General features: G+C 50.8%; 1 protein-coding gene and 12 non-coding genes across 13 annotated transcripts; all 13 read right to left on the bottom strand.

Moving 5' to 3' along the window:
• Positions 1 to 2,371: 2,371 nt before the first annotated feature.
• Positions 2,372 to 2,453, bottom strand: TRNAS-CGA (transfer RNA serine (anticodon CGA)). Its single transcript has one exon. It is a non-coding gene; the product is annotated as a tRNA-Ser (tRNA).
• Positions 2,454 to 2,529: 76 nt separating this feature from the next.
• Positions 2,530 to 2,611, bottom strand: TRNAS-CGA (transfer RNA serine (anticodon CGA)). The gene has a single exon. It is a non-coding gene; the product is annotated as a tRNA-Ser (tRNA).
• A 76-nt stretch (positions 2,612 to 2,687) lies between these two features.
• TRNAS-CGA (transfer RNA serine (anticodon CGA)) lies at positions 2,688 to 2,769 on the bottom strand. Its single transcript has one exon. It is a non-coding gene; the product is annotated as a tRNA-Ser (tRNA).
• Positions 2,770 to 3,319: 550 nt separating this feature from the next.
• On the bottom strand, positions 3,320 to 3,401 carry TRNAS-CGA (transfer RNA serine (anticodon CGA)). Its single transcript has one exon. It is a non-coding gene; the product is annotated as a tRNA-Ser (tRNA).
• A 234-nt stretch (positions 3,402 to 3,635) lies between these two features.
• TRNAW-CCA (transfer RNA tryptophan (anticodon CCA)) lies at positions 3,636 to 3,717 on the bottom strand. Its single transcript has one exon. It is a non-coding gene; the product is annotated as a tRNA-Trp (tRNA).
• Positions 3,718 to 3,790: 73 nt separating this feature from the next.
• On the bottom strand, positions 3,791 to 8,944 carry LOC142568339 (uncharacterized). The gene is made up of 2 exons (XM_075678345.1): positions 7,961 to 8,944; positions 3,791 to 3,814 (listed from the first exon to the last, which is right to left on the bottom strand). Exons 1-2 carry the CDS (start codon positions 8,942 to 8,944, stop codon positions 3,791 to 3,793), a joined length of 1,008 nt encoding a protein of 335 aa, XP_075534460.1.
• Positions 3,952 to 4,033, bottom strand: TRNAS-CGA (transfer RNA serine (anticodon CGA)). The gene has a single exon. It is a non-coding gene; the product is annotated as a tRNA-Ser (tRNA).
• A 128-nt stretch (positions 8,945 to 9,072) lies between the features above and the next one.
• On the bottom strand, positions 9,073 to 9,154 carry TRNAS-CGA (transfer RNA serine (anticodon CGA)). The gene has a single exon. It is a non-coding gene; the product is annotated as a tRNA-Ser (tRNA).
• Positions 9,155 to 9,230: 76 nt separating this feature from the next.
• TRNAS-CGA (transfer RNA serine (anticodon CGA)) lies at positions 9,231 to 9,312 on the bottom strand. Its single transcript has one exon. It is a non-coding gene; the product is annotated as a tRNA-Ser (tRNA).
• Positions 9,313 to 9,388: 76 nt separating this feature from the next.
• On the bottom strand, positions 9,389 to 9,470 carry TRNAS-CGA (transfer RNA serine (anticodon CGA)). Its single transcript has one exon. It is a non-coding gene; the product is annotated as a tRNA-Ser (tRNA).
• A 76-nt stretch (positions 9,471 to 9,546) lies between these two features.
• Positions 9,547 to 9,628, bottom strand: TRNAS-CGA (transfer RNA serine (anticodon CGA)). The gene has a single exon. It is a non-coding gene; the product is annotated as a tRNA-Ser (tRNA).
• A 76-nt stretch (positions 9,629 to 9,704) lies between these two features.
• Positions 9,705 to 9,786, bottom strand: TRNAS-CGA (transfer RNA serine (anticodon CGA)). Its single transcript has one exon. It is a non-coding gene; the product is annotated as a tRNA-Ser (tRNA).
• A 5,625-nt stretch (positions 9,787 to 15,411) lies between these two features.
• Positions 15,412 to 15,493, bottom strand: TRNAS-AGA (transfer RNA serine (anticodon AGA)). The gene has a single exon. It is a non-coding gene; the product is annotated as a tRNA-Ser (tRNA).
• Positions 15,494 to 19,252: the final 3,759 nt, after the last annotated feature.

Raw genomic sequence — 19,252 nt, 5'->3', positions numbered from 1 at the left:
TCAACTCTGTTATCTTTTCCTTAACTCTGCGCACAAATGGTTCATCATCAAGCAGCTTTTCGTTGAATTTCCACATGTTCCAGTTGAATCGTGTTCTTTTAACTTTTTCCCCAATCGAGAAGCTTACCAGGCTATGGTCCGTGAACGATTGCGGTGCGACGTTATAACTATTACAAAGGGTGATCAAGTCGTCAGAAACATACACTCTGTCCAGCCTTGCTCGGCTATTTCGCTGAATGTGCGTGTACTGCGGAATCATACCATCAGTGAGGACTAGGCCCACATCTTCTAAGTTGTGGTCTTCAATTAGTCTGCTCAAAAGGAGAGCACTTTTATCGCGAACCCTTTCCCTTTTTAGTCGGTCTTCCGGAGAACACACACAGTTAAAATCACCAAGTAATATGACAAAGCGATCACATTTTAGATATTGCTCGATACATTCAAAAAACAAAAATCGATCATTCACATTGTTTGGCGCATAAACGCATACGAGCCGCCACAAATCGTGAGAAAAAGAAAAATCTACAATAAGCAAGCGGCCAGTTTCAGAAACAGTTACACTTTCTTCAATAATACCAGCACTCTTCCGTATTAACAACGCACATCCGCCTGATGTGCCATTCGCATGGCACACGCACACATTGTAATGCGCCGTGAAAGGCGTCACCATGCGATCGGTCTGCTCTTGGGTTTCGACCTTAGTTTCTTGTAAGGCAACTACATCGAGTTCCTTCTCCATACACAAGCGGCTAAGTTGATACTGCCTCCTTCACGCTCCAAGGCCACGGACATTTAACGTGGCAACTCTCAGTGCTCTCTCTAGTTTCACCGCCATTTATCTGCAAAAGCAAGCCGATCGCACGGTGTCGCTGAAGAACAAGCGATCTAGACACACTGTAGAAAAATTTGCATGCATAACTTTTGCACTGAAAACCGCTCGATCCACACGCGTACCTTTAGAGCGTACGCGAAGCCCGATTCCAAAAAGGACGCCATCTCTTCACGACGTTAGTCCGGGCGCCCCAGTAGGCGCCGAGTCCTACTTAGGCGGTTTTGCCGCCGGCCGTCTGTCCGGCGGGATGTTTGGCTTCGGGCGCACGGGCACACGACGACCCGCCTGCGCTTTTGGCGGCGGCTCGTCTTTGGCCCCGTTGTCAAGGTTGCCGTCCAGGCTGCCGTCCAGGTTGCCGGTCGAGTCCCTCGCTCTTTTCATAGCCACATTGCTTGCACTCGATTCTTCGACGTCCATCAAGGGAGTTGCCGGTCCGTGCTCCGTGGCGGCCTCCTCGGCAGTGGCGGATTTTGCGGCCGATTCTTCTTTGGCTCCTTCGTTGCATGCCCTTTGCACTGCATCTTTCGGGCTCGTAGGCAGCACATTTACCACCTTCGTGGCTTTAGCAGCCGGCACATAAGGTGTTGCAACTATGTCCGCCGGTGGTACTAGCACGCGGGAAGCCTCATCAACGTCAGCCTCATCCATTAACAGGTCAGCCACGTCCTCTCGAAGCGCAGGTCCTGCGACGGATGCGTAAGTCTTAACACATTCCGTATCCTGGTGGCCGTAGCGACGGCATACTGCACATTTCGGGACGCGGCAGTCACGTCGGACATGTCCGGTGTTTCGGCACTTCAGGCAAAGGGGTGCTCTGCCCGGTACCACAACTAGGGTCTGCTCACCAGCTACACGAAGTTGATGGGGCAGGTCTTCTACGGTCATACCCGTCTTCAGAACCAGGGACACCGCCCGTGTCGACGATGCTTTATCTTGAACTCCTTGAACACGCCACTTTTCATGGAAAACGTCCGTGACCTTTCCGAACGGTAACAGGGCTGTCCGTATATCCTCGTCCGACACGTTATGAAGCATCCAATGCAACTTCAGCCGCACGGCCTGATTGGCAGGATCAACGACAATGCACCGATGTTCATTCACCTTGAGGTTCTTGGCGCTTGAAAGCTTTTTCACGCCTTCGTCGCTCTTGAAAGTAACCGCCCAAACGTGGCTCATCTGATACGCCCCTAGGGCGATGACATCAGCAAGTAGGCCTAAGCTAGCCAACGCATCTCGGAAATGTTCCACACGATACGGCCTGGCACGCACATCCGCATGCAGAAAAACTGTATTTAAAACTATCCGACCTGTCGGCAATTGAGGCAGCAAAACTTGGTATTCCGGGTCTTCTGAGGCAAAACTCCTGGTACCGCGGCCCTGCTGGGCCGCTGAAGCCGCTCCTACGGAGCTCATGATCGGCACGTCCGCTCGCTAGCGCGGCAGAAGCCCTCGGCCACGACTGCGCATGTGCACTGTAGCTCTACTGCGCCACATTGATGCGCGTTCACGAAGGGCTGGCAGAAACAAAAGAAACCGCTGCGCAGCCGACAGGATTCGAACCTGTGCGGGTAAACCCCAATGGATTTCGAGTCCATCGCCTTAACCACTCGGCCACGACTGCGCATATGCACCGCAGCTCTACTGCGCCACATTGATACGCGTTCACGAAGGGCTGGCAGAAACAAAAGACACCGCTACGCAGCCGACAGGATTCGAACCTGTGCGGGGAAACCCCAATGGATTTCGAGTCCATCGCCTTAACCACTCGGCCACGACTGCGCATGTGCACTGTAGCTCTACTGCGCCACATTGATGCGCGTTCACGAAGGGCTGGCAGGAGCAAAAGAAACCGCTACGCAGCCGACAGGATTCGAACCTGTGCGGGGAAACCCCAATGGATTTCGAGGCCATCGCCTTAACCACTCGGCCACGACTGCGCATATGCACCGCAGCGCTACTGCGCCACATTGATACGCGTTCACGAAGGGCTGGCAGAAACAAAAGAAACCGCTACGCAGCCGACGGGATTCGAACCTGTGCGGGGAAACCCCACTGGATTTCTAGTCCATCGCCTTAACCACTCGGCCACGACTGCGTATATGCACCGCCGCGCTACTGCGCCACATTGATAGGCGTTCACGAAGGGCTGGCAGAAACAAAAGAAACCACTGCGCAGCCGACACGATAGGAACCTGTGCGGGGAAACCCCAATGGATTTCGAGTCCATCGCCTTAACCACTCGGCCACGACTGCGCATATGCACCGTAGCTCTACTGCGCCACATTGATGCGCGTTCACGAAGGGCTGGCAGAAACAAAAGAAACCGCTGCGCAGCCGACAGGATTCGTACCTGTGCTGGTAAACCCCAATGGATTTCGAGTCCATCGCCTTAACCACTCGGCCACGACTGCGCATATGCACCGCAGCTCTACTGCGCCACATTGATACGCGTTCACGAAGGGCTGGCACAAACAAAAGAAACCGCTACGCAGCCGACAGGATTCGAACCTGTGCGGGGAAACCCCAATGGATTTCGAGTCCATCGCCTTAACCACTCGGCCACGACTGCGCATATGCACCACAACTCTACTGCGCCACATTGATACGCGTTCACGAACGGCTGGCAGGAGCAAAAGAAACCACTACGCAGCCGACAGGATTCGAACCTGTGCGGGGAAACCCCAATGGATTTCGAGTCCTTCGCCTTAACCAATCGGCCACGACTGCGCATACGCACCGTAGCTCTGCTGCGCCACATTGATACGCGTTCACGAAGGGCTGGCAGAAACAAAAGAAACCGCTACGCAGCCGACAGGATTAGAAACTATGCGGGGAAACCCCAATGGATTTGGAGTCCATCGCCTTAACCACTCGGCCACGACTGCGCATATGCACCGTAGCTCTACTGCGCCACATTGATACGCGTTCACGAAGGGCTGGCAGAAACAAAGGAAACCGCTACGCAGCCGTCAGGATTCGAACCTGTGCGGGGAAACCCCAATGGATTTCGAGTCCATCGCCTTAGCCACTCGGCCACCACTGCGCACATGCACCGCAGCTCTACTGCGCCACATTGATACGCGTTCACGAAGGGCCGGCAGGAGCAAAAGAAACCGCTACGCAGCCGACAGGATTCGAACCTGTGCGGGGAAACCCCAATGGATTTCGAGTCCATCGCCTTAACCACTCGGCCACGACTGCGCTTTTTTTTTCTTTATTGCCTGCTTAGACATTAACACACAAAAAAAAACACGAATCCATATACACAGTGCACCCACATCACATCAGGTGGGATGGTCGCTAAAATTTCTTGAGGCACACCAGCTCATCAAGGATGCTAACCCAGTCTGGGGTTTCGCTTTGTGCACGATACACTTCTCGTAATAGTGACATACTTTCAATGAAGTTCTCTCGCGCAGAGCACACATTCACATCAGCATGACGTACAGCCATTCTTGTTTTCCACAAACTGTGGAGACCCAGCAACATGAACATGTCGAACGGTGGCCCGTCATCGCTTTCAACTGGAAGGAACCGAATTCCATAGGGGTTTATGGGGAGTTCTTTTTTAAGAGTGCGCTGCAAGATGTCCCAGTGAAAGACAGCGTCCCAACACTCAATGAAGGCGTGTTCAATTGTTTCAGGCTTTTTACACAGCCGGCAATCGGTAGTCCAGGGTACGAATATTCCTTTCTGTTCTAGCCATACTTTAACGGGCAGGGTGTTCGTGTGTAGGTGGAAAAAGAAAGTTTTCGCAGCAGGTCTTACAGGCATCCTTTTGACTCGTTTCAGCACATCTTTTCCTGGGCCTCCACAATAAACACTCCTATACAGTGGGATAGGTAACATACTGTCAACTAAATCTGCGTACAGTTTCTTTCTTCTCACTGAACACAAGTACTCCAGCGAAAAACGTGCGCAGAGTATTCTAAAAGATGCAACGACTTCACGATAGTACCCAGTCGCTCTAGTGATAGCACTAGATGTGGACACAACAAATTCAGGCCGTTCTGTTGCCATTTTCGCCTGAATGACCGTACGGAGGAAAACATTTCTTTCATCTCGCAGGAAGATGAACCGCGATACGATCTGTCTAATGAACAAGTGTGAGAGCCCAAGGCCCCCATTTCGAACTGTGCGAAAAAGATTTGTTCGACTGGATCGCTCCCAAGTGGAGTTCCAGATGAAGGTAGCAAACACTCGATGCATTTTTTGAACGTTTACACGGGACATGAACATTACTTGCAGTATGTACCAAACTTTGGCAATTAAAAATATATTGCAAGCTGAAGCACGTGCAAACACTGACAATCCCCGGCCCTGCCATCCTTTTATCTTTTCTTTCATTGATTCTATTTGGCCGGTCCACAACTGTGTCGAGTCCCGATAGTGCTCAAGGGGCACTCCTAGATACAGTGGAGGCACTGTAGTCCACTGCATACCGGCGAATTTTGTGGGTGTCGCGTCCCAGCTTCCATGCCATATCCCAACACTTTTTTCGAAGTTTATCTGGGCACCAGTGTACCTACAAAAGGATCTTGCAAGGCGGACAGCCTCGACCACGCTTTCCCTGTCTTCACAAAAGACGGCGACGTCATCTGCATAAGCTAGCATTTTAACTTCTGCGGCGTGCAGCCTAAAACCACGAATGTTTTCATTCCGTATGACTGCCATACAAAAGGGTTCGAGGTACAGGGCAAAAAGCAAGGGAGACAAGGGACAGCCTTGCCGTACAGACGAGCGGAGTGGCACCCGCGAACTAAGACACTTATTAACTATAAGCTGCATGTAACAGTCTTCATAAGCCATTTTAACGCCATCTACAATGACGCTCCCAACATTACAGTACTGCAGTATAGCGAAAAGCACCTCATGTGACACCCGGTCGAACGCCTTCGCAAGGTCTAGCTGCAACATGGCCACCCGACCCCCAATGGCATCGCAACATTCAAGCACATTCCTTGCAATGTGGGTGTTCGTGAAAATGGTGCGGCCTTTAATGCCACACGTCTGGTGTGGCCCTACAAGCTGCTGAATCACGCTTTGAAATCGTCGAGCCAGTACTTTCATAAATATTTTGTAATCTGTGTTGGTCAGACTTATCGGTCTGTATGAATTTACTGAAAGGAGCTTTTCCCGTTCATCGGTTTTCGGAATTAATACTATGTGCGAAGTCTGGAATGAGGGTGGTACTTTTTTAAATTCATACGCCTCTGAGAGTAGTCGGTGCAATATACACGCAAACTCCTGACTGAATGCCTTGTAAAAAGCGGCGCCTAGGCCGTCCGGCCCTGGCGATTTGCCTGATGGCAGTTCTTCTATCGCCCTTTCAATCTCGGACACAGCTATTGGTCTCTCAAGACTTTCTCTAACGTCGTCATCCAACCTTGGCATCTCGCTCATGAATTCACTCTCGAAGGCCAGTCCAGAAGGAGTCACATTGCCGAACAATTCGCGATAGTGTTCCACAAAAGCTTTCTCAATCGACGAAGCGTCTGACGTCACCTCGTTTTGAAGACGTATCTGTTGGATCTCATTTCTTGACGCGTGACGCTTTTCATCGCTCATTGCCCGTTTGTTTGGTATCTCACCCATCCATAGGCGTTCGCTTCTAGCGCGTATAACTGCTGCTTTGTATCGCTCGGCGTCGATAACTTCAAGCTCGTGTCTTACTTTCTTTACGTTTTCAGCTAATAGATCGTGACCCGCATTTTGTGCGCTTGACAGATATTCTAGCTGTCTTTGCAGCTCTCTTTGTTTCTGTAATTTATCGTGCTGAAGGCTGCTTCCTCTTTCTATTGCAATAAACTTAACTTGAATCTTAAATTCCTCCCATGTGGCAGTAAAATATTCACCCTCATTTGTCATCAACTCTGTTATCTTTTCCTTAACTCTGCACACAAATGGTTCATCATCAAGCAGCTTTTCGTTGAATTTCCACATGTTCCAGTTGAATCGTGTTCTTTTAACTTTTTCCCCAATCGAGAAGCTTACCAGGCTATGGTCCGTGAACGATTGCGGTGCGACGTTATAACTATTACAAAGGGTGATCAAGTCGTCAGAAACATACACTCTGTCCAGCCTTGCTCGGCTATTTCGCTGAATGTGCGTGTACTGCGGAATCATACCATCAGTGAGGACTAGGCCCACATCTTCTAAGTTGTGGTCTTCAATTAGTCTGCTCAAAAGGAGAGCACTTTTATCGCGAACCCTTTCCCTTTTTAGTCGGTCTTCCGGAGAACACACACAGTTAAAATCACCAAGTAATATGACAAAGCGATCACATTTTAGATATTGCTCGATACATTCAAAAAACAAAAATCGATCATTCACATTGTTTGGCGCATAAACGCATACGAGCCGCCACAAATCGTGGGAAAAAGAGAAATCTACAATAAGCAAGCGGCCAGTTTCAGAAACAGTTACACTTTCTTCAATAATACCAGCACTCTTCCGTATTAACAACGCACATCCGCCTGATGTGCCATTCGCATGGCACACGCACACATTGTAATGCGCCGTGAAAGGCGTCACCATGCGATCGGTCTGCTCTTGGGTTTCGACCTTAGTTTCTTGTAAGGCAACTACATCGAGTTCCTTCTCCATACACAAGCGGCTAAGTTGATACTGCCTCCTTCGCGCTCCAAGGCCACGGACATTTAACGTGGCAACTCTCAGTGCTCTCTCTAGTTTCACCGCCATTTATCTGCAAAAGCAAGCCGATCGCACGGTGTCGCTAAAGAACAAGCGATCCAGACACACTGTAGAAACTTTTGCATGCATAACTTTTGCACTGAAAGCCGCTCGATCCACACGCGTACCTTTAGAGCGTACGCGAAGCCCGATTCCAAAAAGGACGCCATCTCTTCACGACGTTAGTCCGGGCGCCCCAGTAGGCGCCGAGTCCTACTTAGGCGGTTTTGCCGCCGGCCGTCTGTCCGGCGGGATGTTTGGCTTCGGGCGCACGGGCACACGACGACCCGCCTGCGCTTTTGGCGGCGGCTCGTCTTTGGCCCCGTTGTCAAGGTTGCCGTCCAGGCTGCCGTCCAGGTTGCCGGTCGAGTCCCTCGCTCTTTTCATAGCCACATTGCTTGCACTCGATTCTTCGACGTCCATCAAGGGAGTTGCCGGTCCGTGCTCCGTGGCGGCCTCCTCGGCAGTGGCGGATTTTGCGGCCGATTCTTCTTTGGCTCCTTCGTCGCATGGCCTTTGCACTGCATCTTTCGGGCTCGTAGGCAGCACATTTACCACCTTCGTGGCTTTAGCAGCCGGCACATAAGGTGTTGCAACTATGTCCGCCGGTGGTACTAGCACGCGGGAAGCCTCATCAACGTCAGCCTCATCCATTAACAGGTCAGCCACGTCCTCTCGAAGCGCAGGTCCTGCGACGGATGCGTAAGTCTTAACACATTCCGTATCCTGGTGGCCGTAGCGACGGCATACTGCACATTTCGGAACGCGGTAGTCACGTCGGACATGTCCGGTGTTTCGGCACTTCAGGCAAAGGGGTGCTCTGCCCGGTACCACAACTAGGGTCTGCTCACCAGCTACACGAAGTTGATGGGGCAGGTCTTCTACGGTCATACCCGTCTTCAGAACCAGGGACACCGCCCGTGTCGACGATGCTTTATCTTGAACTCCTTGAACACGCCACTTTTCATGGAAAACGTCCGTGACCTTTCCGAACGGTAACAGGGCTGTACGTATATCCTCGTCCGACACGTTATGAAGCATCCAATGCAACTTCAGCCGCACGGCCTGATTGGCAGGATCAACGACAATGCACCGATGTTCATTCACCTTGAGGTTCTTGGCGCTTGAAAGCTTTTTCACGCCTTCGTCGCTCTTGAAAGTAACCGCCCAAACGTGGCTCATCTGATACGCCCCTAGGGCGATGACATCGGCAAGTAGGCCTAAGCTAGCCAACGCATCTCGGAAATGTTCCACACGATACGGCCTGGCACGCACATCCGCATGCAGAAAAACTGTATTTAAAACTATCCGACCTGTCGGCAATTGAGGCAGCAAAACTTGGTATTCCGGGTCTTCTGAGGCAAAACTCCTGGTAACGCGGCCCTGCTGGGCCGCTGAAGCCGCTCCTACGGAGCTCATGATCGGCACGTCCGCTCGCTAGCGCGGCAGAAGCCCACTCGGCCACGACTGCGCATATGCACCGCAGCTCTACTGCGCCACATTGATACGCGTTCACGAAGGGCTGGCAGAAACAAAAGAAACCGCTACGCAGCCGACAGGATTCGAACCTGTGCGGGGAAACCCCAATGGATTTCGAGTCCATCGCCTTAACCACTCGGCCACGACTGCGCATACGCACCGCAGCTCTACTGCGCCACATTGATACGCGTTCACGAAGGGCTGGCAGGAGCAAAAGTAACCGCTACGCAGCCGACAGGATTCGAACCTGTGCGGGGAAACCCCAATGGATTTCGAGTCCATCGCCTTAACCACTCGGCCACGACTGCGCATGTGCACTGTAGCTCTACTGCGCCACATTGATGCGCGTTCACGAAGGGCTGGCAGAAACAAAAGAAACCGCTGCGCAGCCGACAGGATTCGAACCTGTGCGGGTAAACCCCAATGGATTTCGAGTCCATCGCCTTAACCACTCGGCCACGACTGCGCATATGCACCGCAGCTCTACTGCGCCACATTGATACGCGTTCACGAAGGGCTGGCAGAAACAAAAGACACCGCTACGCAGCCGACAGGATTCGAACCTGTGCGGGGAAACCCCAATGGATTTCGAGTCCATCGCCTTAACCACTCGGCCACGACTGCGCATATGCACCGCAGCTCTACTGCGCCACATTGATACGCGTTCACGAAGGGCTGGCAGGAGCAAAAGAAACCACTACGCAGCCGACAGGATTCGAACCTGTGCGGGGAAACCCCAATGGATTTCGAGGCCATCGCCTTAACCACTCGGCCACGACTGCTTTTTTTTTTTTTTTTTTTTTCTTTATTGCCAGTACTCGACATAACACAACACAAATTCCTAAATGATATAAACAAAGACCAAAGAAGCAAAAAGGGATGTATACACAAACGGAACAAGGAAGAGTAATATTTACATTCGCTGCCGTCCGCTACTGTGGCACGACGTTGTCGGATTAAAATTCCTTTAGTGCTGTAAGGGGTTCAACCCTCGACAGCCACTCAGGAACAGGCTGTTGCATCTTCATCACTTCCACATACCGTTGCATGGATTCACAAAAGTACAGACGCGCCGGTCGGGCATCCGGGTCACAATGGTAACCCGCCATTCTTGCGCGCCATAAACAGTGGAGGCCCGTAAGCATGATCAGGTCGTACGGGAAACCTTCGTCGTCATATACTGGCAGAAACCTGATTCCGTGGGGATCTATAGGTAGCTCCTTTTTTAGAGTCCTTTGTAACACGTCCCAGAAAAAGACCCCTTCCCAACAGTGGATGAAGACATGATCTATGCTTTCTGTTTTTTTACATATAAGGCAGTGGGTTCCCCATGGCATGTAGAACCCACGTTGTTCAAGGAAGAATTTAACAGGTAGAGTACCGGTGTGTAATTTAAAGAAGAACGATTTAGTGGCTGGTTGAACTGGCATCTTCTTCACCCTTTTCAATACATCTAGGCCTGGGCCTCCACTGTACGGGGCTCTGTACATAGGTACCAGCAAAACACTGTCACATAAATCACGATATAACTTTTTCCGTTTTACACTCCACAAATATGCACTTGAAAAACGAACACGCAAAAAGGAAACACTCTGAACTATTTCCCGAAAGAAACCACGGACTGGTCCTGGCATTATTTCCGTACCTACAACGAATTCGGGAAGTGATCTTGACAGCCTCATTTGGATCACCGTGCGCAGAAATGGGTCGTTTGTATCTCGAAAGAAGGAGAATCTATTCACCAGTTGACGCAGGAAGAGGTGCGCCAACCCCAGACCACCATCCTTCACGCGCCGGAAGAGATTATCTCGGCTACATCGCTCCCAGCTTGATGCCCACACGAATACAGCGAACACGCGGTGCAGTTTCTGCACATTATTACGAGAGCACTGTAGTACCTGCATTACGTACCAGATCTTTGTCACGAGAAACATGTTGCACGCTGTAGCTCTCGCGAATATTGACAAGTAACAGGCGTTCCATCGGTCGGCTTTTTCTTTTAGTTGTTTTGTCCGCTCCTTCCAGTACTCGCTACTGTCCTTGTAGGCATCAAGGGGTGCTCCAAGGTACTTCACTGGCGTCGTGACCCAGTTTACGTTCGAAAAGTGGCCTGGTGTAGACGCCCATCTTCCATGCCAAAACCCCAAACATTTCTGCCAGTTAACGTAGCTGTTAGTGACGTTACCAAACTTTTTGACGATATTCACAGTATTCAATACACTTTGTTTGTCCTTACAGCACACAGCCACATCGTCAGCGTATGCCAGTAGCTTCACTTCTGCTGATTGAAGACTAAACCCCTTAATACATTCATTTTCAATGATGGCCAGACATAGCGTTTCTATGTAGACACAAAACAGGAGTGGACTGAGTGGACAACCCTGGCGAACGGAGCGTTTCACGTTAATGGGGGCCCCCCAACATCTGATTAACTATAAGTCTGGTATAGCAGCTCCGGTACGCCATGGTCACCCCTTCAGTGATTATGTGGCCAAAATTAACGTGTTCAAGGATGGTAAGCAATATGTCGTGAGAAACACAATCAAACGCCTTCTCCAAGTCTAGCTGGAGGATGGCTACTGCATCGCACATGGCGTCACAACACTCCAGCACACACTTCATTTTATGGATGTTAGTGAAAATGGTTCTTCCACGAATACCACACGTCTGGTGTGGGCCGACTACTTCCTGAATAACTGACTGGACCCGTCGTGCCAACACCTTCATCAATATTTTGTAGTCGCAGTTAGTAAGCGCTATGGGTCTGTAGGAGGAAAGTTGCTTGAGCTTTTCGGTCTCTTCTGTTTTCGGTATTAGTACTGTATGGGACTGGCCAAAGGATGGCGGAAGTATTTTCAGTTCATATGCTTCCTGGAAAACTGCTGTTAAGATAGGAGCTAGGTGGCTTTTGAACGATTTGTACCATGCGGCACAAAGACCGTCTGGACCTGGCGACTTCCCAGGATTCAGGTCTTCGATGGCTTTCATCACTTCATGTTCTGTTAATGGTCGTTCTAAGGTTTCTTTAACCTCACTCGACAGCTGTGGGATTCGTTGCAAAAATAATTTCTTGAAATCGTGCATGTTGACAGGCCTGAATGTAAAAAGTTCTTTGTAATGCTCAAAGAAAGCACGCCCTATATTATTGTTATCCGTTAATACCACCCCTTCATATTCGATAGCCTCAATCTGCTTACGTCTCGAGTGCTTTTTTTCTAACCCCAGTGCTCTTTTCGTTGGCGTTTCCCCGCATGATAGCCTTTCTGCTCTGGCGCGCACTAGCGCACCTCGGAAGCGATCTTCGTCGAATACCTCGAGCTTCTTCTTAACGGCGCGCATATCTTGTTGATAGGCGCCAGGTTGCATGCATTCAAGCTTCGCAAATTTTTCTAGCAATGTTGTTAAATCCTTTTCTCTGGCCTTTTGTTCATATCGCAGTACGCTACTTCTTTCGATTGCCTTCAATTTAATGCTTTGCTTCAGCAACTCCCATTCCTCACCAAATTTCGTAGAACTGTCTGTTCCAAAAGAATTCAGAGTAGCCACTACATTTTCGTTAAAAGTTTCATCCCGTAACAGCTCTGCATTCAATTTCCACAGTTCCCAGACGAACTTGTTTCGTTCTTTCTTCCTGCCCACCGTGCATTTTACCAGGCAGTGGTCAGAATATGATATGGCCGTAACTGTGTAGCACTGGCATTTTTCAACTAAATCATATGAAAGATAGATACGGTCTAAGCGTGCGTGACTTGTGCCCTGAAAGTGAGTGTAGCTTACGTCTCCGTGACCGCGAAAACATTCTGCGATATCTTCTAATTCGAATTCGTGTGTGATCTGCGCCAGGATATCACTACTTTTGTCACAAACCACGCGACGCGTAGACCTATCCTCAGCTTTCAATACGCAGTTGAAGTCGCCTACACAGGCTATCTTTTTTTGCACATGTAAATGATGCTTTAAACTCAAAAAGAAATTTGCCCTCTCTTGCACAGTATTAGGCGCATAAATGCAAAACACGCGCCATTGGACATTACAATAGCTGAAGTCACAAAAGACAAGTCGACCAGAAGTACAGGAGAAGTAACCATCTATAACAAGACCAGGGAGCTTCCTCACGAACAGCACACACCCTGCCGAAGTCCCTAAGGCGTGGCTCACTACCGTATAGTAGTTATACGTGAATCTTTGCACCATGCTCCCGGTCTCCTCCTCGCCGTCTACCTTGGTTTCTTGCACGGCTAAAACGTCGAGGTCGTGGTCCACTAGTAGTCTGTAAACCTGACTCTGTTTCCTTTTGGCGGCCAGACCTCGAACGTTTAGCGTGCCGAGGCTAAGCGACGGGTTGGTAGCCATTATTGGTGAAAACCGGAGGGGAGAAGGCCCGGAGCATGGTGCTCACCTTAACGTCTAGCTGACCGCTAGACGCCTCCGTGGCCATCCGGCGGCCGTCGCCTGGGTTCCTCTTTGGTCGGCTTCGGGGTAAGCCTACGGTCAGTCTCCAAGTTCGGCTTAGGCTTGAGGGTGGAGCGCCTTCCAGGTAGCGTCTTAGCGGGTGGTGCCTCGGAGTCACCACCAGCCTTTCCGTCGACTTTCTCCTCGTGCTGCAGGGATCTCTTGACCGGTGCCGAGACGGATTCGACGCGGGCGCTAGCAGGGGTCGCGTTGTCGTCCGCCTCTGCCTGCGTTGCATCCGTAGCTGGCTGGTGGCTCTCATTTTCTTGCGGGGCCGTCTTCACGCTCTCGACTGTAGCCGCTGGTTCTTTGGGGGGAGGGATATTCCTTCCTCCTTCGGCTTTCTTGGTCGTCGTGCCGGTTTCTGCCGCCACTTTGCCGTTTCCAGCTCCCGTGGCCGCTTCCTCCGCCTCGGTCACGTCCATTACATGGTCTAACGTCGACGGCTCGCTCTCCGCCGAACCCGCGGCTACTGCGTATGAACGCACACAGTCCGCGTCGTTGTGTCCAAAAAGCCTGCACCGCGAGCAACGGGGAACCTTGCATTCACGACGAACGTGGCCAGAGCCCCGGCAGCGCAGGCACTGCATGGGACGTCCTGGGGCTACCACCAGCGCAAGCTCGCCGGCGACGCGGATCTGGTGGGGCAGGTCGTCGACTTTCAATCCTGCCTTCAGCTGCAGCAGCACTGCTCGGGTCGTCGAGCCCTTGTCGGAAACGCCATCCACTCGCCAGCGCTCCCGGGTCACTTCCGTCACCTTGCCGAAGGAGGCCAGCGCGGTCTTGACGTCTTCGTCGTCCACCCCATGCAGAAGCCAGTGGATACGAAGCTTCACCTGTTGTTCCTTGGGGTCGATGACCAGGCAGCGACGCCCCTTCACCTGCAGCTCCTTCAGGGCCGCCAGCTTTTCGGCAGCCTCGGCTGTCTTCATCGTCACCGCCCATACATGGTTGATTTGGTATGCTCCAAGGGCGACGACGCCAGAGAGCATACCAACAGCTTGAAGCGCGTCTCGAAAATCTTCTACACGAAACGGGCGAACACGAGCGTCGCCGTGCAAAAAAACTGTGTTCAAAACAATGCGTCCTGTAGGTAGGCGAGGCAAAATTATCTGGTAATCTTTATCTTCTTCCGTCGAAAGCCTGTTGCCGCGGCTAACAGCCGCATATGCCGCTCCATTGGAGCCCATGATCCCGCGATCCGTTCAGCTCGGGAGCCGGAAGCAGAATGACTCGGCCACGACTGCGCATATGCACCGCAGCGCTACTGCGCCACATTGATACGCGTTCACGAAGGGCTGGCAGAAACAAAAGAAACCGCTACGCAGCCGACGGGATTCGAACCTGTGCGGGGAAACCCCACTGGATTTCTAGTCCATCGCCTTAACCACTCGGCCACGACTGCGTATATGCACCGCCGCGCTACTGCGCCACATTGATAGGCGTTCACGAAGGGCTGGCAGAAACAAAAGAAACCACTGCGCAGCCGACACGATAGGAACCTGTGCGGGGAAACCTCAATGGATTTCGAGTCCATCGCCTTAACCACTCGGCCAGGACTGTGTTTATGCACCGCCGCGCTTCTGCGCCACATTGATACGCGTTCACGAAGGGCTGGCAGAAACAAAAGAAACCGCTACGCAGCCGACGGGATTCGAACCTGTGCGGGGAAACCCCACTGGATTTCTAGTCCATCGCCTTAACCACTCGGCCACGACTGCGTATATGCACCGCCGCGCTACTGCGCCACATTGATAGGCGTTCACGAAGGGCTGGCAGAAACAAAAGAAACCACTGCGCAGCCGACACGATAGGAACCTGTGCGGGGAAACCTCAATGGATTTCGAGTCCATCGCCTTAACCACTCGGCCAGGACTGTGTTTATGCACCGCCGCGCTTCTGCGCCACATTGATACGCGTTCACGAAGGGCTGGCAGTAACAAAAGAAACCGCTACGCAGCCGACAGGATTCGAACCTGTGCGGGGAAACCCCAATGGATTTCTAGTCCATCGCCTTAACCACTCGGCCACGACTGCTATATTTTCTTTATTGCCGGTCTTCGACGTACACATACGACATAAACACATACACTTCATAATGGTAAAAGCAATGACCGTCTTGGGCCCTTGCGAATAGTTAAAAACACTTGATCAGCGCTAGTTCATCCAATATATGCATCCATTCGGGTGATTCTGTTCTCGCTTTATAAGCTTCACGAAGGGCCCACTGCAGTGGGCCCTTTCTTTTGTGTTTCCCCGTCAAACTGTAATGTACCTACTTTGATAAGCTCCATTGTGTCTGCGACCTGCCGTGCCCGTTTTTTCGGCTATTGCCTCAAAAAGAATTTAGTGCCGATAGAATTCACAGCTCTTTTTGGCCACGTGTTGCCGTCTGTTGGTCATTTAAAGCGCCTCTGCAAAATTTTGAGATCGGAGCTATGGCGCCAAATCAGACTTTTAAATCACTGGCTGCGTTTGCTCGCCTTTAGCACAGACTCCGAGTGGATAGGTGAAGCCAGGTTACAGTCCTATCGGCGAGAGACTTCCCAAGCGGTCGAATTTTGGTGGGGGTGCCTTTTGCTGCGGCTTCCAAAAGGCAGGCCTAGAGGAAAAAGTCTTGGCTGTGCGATTTCTCTGCTGGCCGACACGGTACTACCACCCAAGATAGCCGATGTGCTAAAGAAAGGACCTAAGTTCAGCATGGAGCCTAATGCCCCAACCACTGGCACGCGCCGGAAAGCTTCGGCGCGCGCCGAAGGGTCAAATGCGTCAAAGCGTCGGTCGGAAACGCGGCGAAGCGGAACGTCGCGCAGCGATTATGTCTACTGCCGATGCTAGAAGTTTGCCGACGCGCGGCGAAGCTGCGCCGGCGTGCACCAATGAGAGGCTGCGACGAGTCGCACGCGTCAACCAATCGAAGGCTGCGTAGCCTCCGGCTGCTATGCCTGTAATGGCCGCCCAAGCGGAGGCTCCGGCATCAACGATCGTCCGAGTTTTTTGGACGCACGACGCGCGCGACAGTGTTCCTAAAAGACAGTGTTGTAATAGTAGGCGGACAACGACACGACCGACCGACCGACGACAGTGGGTTGTGGCAGTGCGACGTGGATCCGAAGCGACTTCGAACGACACCGACTAATCCAACCTGCCCACTGGGTTCCGCCGGGCTCAGTGCAATCGTCTGCTAAAACAGCCAACCGAATCACGATTACCGCAACGTCTGTGCGTGTTGTGTGTGTATTTTGTTGTGCCCAAAACGAATGGAAACATGTTTACGAGTTCCGAAGTCTGGATAATCAGCACTCGCCTATCGCCGATGTTGTTTACGTTACGCGTAGGCCTAGCGAGTCCATCGAGTTCGTGACTGACGAGTGAACGAGGCCAGCTAAGAAACTCTGTCGAATAATAATAATAATAATAATATTTGGGGTTTTACGTGCCAAAACCACTTTCTGATTATGAGGCACGCCGTAGTGGAGGACTCCGGAAATTTTGACCACCTGGGGTTCTTTAACGTGCACCTAAATCTAAGCACACGGGTGCTTTTGCATTTCGCCCCCATCGAAATGCGGCCGCCGTGGCCGGGATTCGATCCCGCGACCTCGTGCTCAGCAGCCCAACACCATAGCCACTGAGCAACCACGGCGGGTCCAAAAAACTCTGTCGAAGGAAGTGAATTTTCAGGTCCGTTTGGTGCTGCAGTGATTTAAAATATGGCACTCCTGACTTCGTGTGATGTATGATGTGGTGAATGAACCGCGTGGAAGTTGGGTTGGTCAACCGCGGCGTGTTTCGTGTGGTGTCGGTTGACTCAAGTGTCACGGCCAAGCTCTGCGCTGTTTCCAGTGGTAAAGATAACTTCCGAAAGCGAAATACACTAGTAGCCGAACTATTACAAGTACTTACATAATCAGCCGTGCCGCCTGTTTCAGCTGACACTGCGCTCTTCTATTCGGCATGTGAATCCAGTTCAGTACAAGTTCACTGTACTCATTCACTCACTTCTTTCTAGTGCGTCCGTCTTTTGGGCTAGTTGGGCATAAATCGCTCGTGTAGCAATCAAGAACACTGACGCACTGAAGCATACGTGACAATGCAGTCATGTTTGAGTCAGTGCGTCGTTATAGTTGAGCACTGCAAAAAGAAATTATCTGTTTGCAACGTGTGCCCTGTGTGCAGTGCATAGCAGGACCTGCATCATGCAAGACCTATGCGTGTAGCAGCGTATACCACGATTGCTTCGATGCCCGCTTCAGAAGCAGCAAGTACTGAGTCAATGAAACTGTAATTGATTTTTTATCTCACTTTTTGCTTATGGAAAGTGTAGATGGTGTGAGTGCATTGTGGGGAAGGTGAAAAGGTGTCGTCAGTGTTTTGTGCAGTCAGTATGCTTAAACTGCTGGAATCCCTTCAGCTTCTACTAAAATGTTTCTTGCTGCGATACTATAAATTGTAGTCAGGACAAAGATCTACTCAAAACCAAGTTACTAATGCATCTGCGCAGAATGTGTTTGATTAACAAGTTAACGCTTCCACAACAACAATATGCCGATGCACAGCATATGTGCTTACAATAAATACATTCCGTAAAGGTGAACGACTGGGATCAAACTTTGTAGTAGCACCGTAAAAAGTGCTGCCATGCGTATCAGCCACAACGAAACTGCTGCACGTCCAACCTTCTTCCTTGGAGGCACTTCTATAAAGACTGTTCGGGTCCTTCCCATTCTGGGTGTAGCATTTAGCTGTTCTCTCAACTTTTCCGCATATGTCACCAGCACTGTATGTAAGCACCGGTCCTTTCTTGGGTTTGTGTCGCGCGTCTCCCTTCCCTGATGACCTAAGGTTTTCCGAGCACTCTACACTTCTATCATTCTGTCACGACTTGAGTACTGCTCATCAGTATAGTTCCCGTACCAAACTCGCGACGCTAACAAACTCAAGCTTGTTCAGCGCCGGACAATACGCACTCTTTACTCCCGTCTTTTCGGTTGTCACAAGCTCATGCCAGCCTTCGAGGATTGCCTCAAACCCCTCAAGTAGCACACCCTGCAATACCAGCGCAACATTGCACTAGTCTATACTGCAGGGTGCTTGACGACTCTCTGGACAGCACTAATATTTCTTCAGTTCGTCTGAACAAGTGGTCAGCACAGTCTGAGCCCTCATCGCGCCTCTATGGCCTGACACCACAACTCCATGATTATATCTGGCATGCAGAGCTTTCTCTCCACCCCCCTGGCGATTTGGATTCTCCTTCCTTGGAACCAGACTGAATTGGCACTCGTGTGTGTTGTGCACCTGTGAAATGTGTGCGTGTGTGCCATGCTGTGTTATTGAGCAAGTGTGTGCACATGGAGAGGAAGGAAGTGTCTTCTGCATCCTGCAAATTCCTGCTCTAGATGGCTGGTTATCAGATGCTCTAACATACAGGCATCAGCCTTCTCTTTAGTCTAGTGTGCCAAGTTACCACTAAGATTATTATTGTTGTTATTATTATTATTGTTATTATTAGAATCATCACTTTGACCACGTTGATTGTGTTGAAGCTAGCGTGACACATAATTCAAAATATTTCTGGAGCTTTGTGGGCTCTCCCTTCTAAAAAGAGTGCCAAAGATGTACGTCTTCTTCATGAAAATAGTGGTGTTGTCTCGAACACTGCTGATGCCTTTGCAGAACATTTCTGTTTGCTATATGGTGTGAAATATGCTTCAAGTAACCTTCCTTCTCAGTCTGGCGCAGTGTATGCTAACAGTCAATGAAAACCTCGTTTCCAAGTATATAATGTGCCTT

This window comes from Dermacentor variabilis, unplaced genomic scaffold, assembly GCF_050947875.1.
Source record: "Dermacentor variabilis isolate Ectoservices unplaced genomic scaffold, ASM5094787v1 scaffold_18, whole genome shotgun sequence".
NCBI lineage: Eukaryota > Metazoa > Arthropoda > Arachnida > Ixodida > Ixodidae > Dermacentor > Dermacentor variabilis.
The sequence above is the reverse complement of the archived record's forward strand: the minus strand, read 5'-3'. Positions and strand labels throughout refer to the sequence as shown.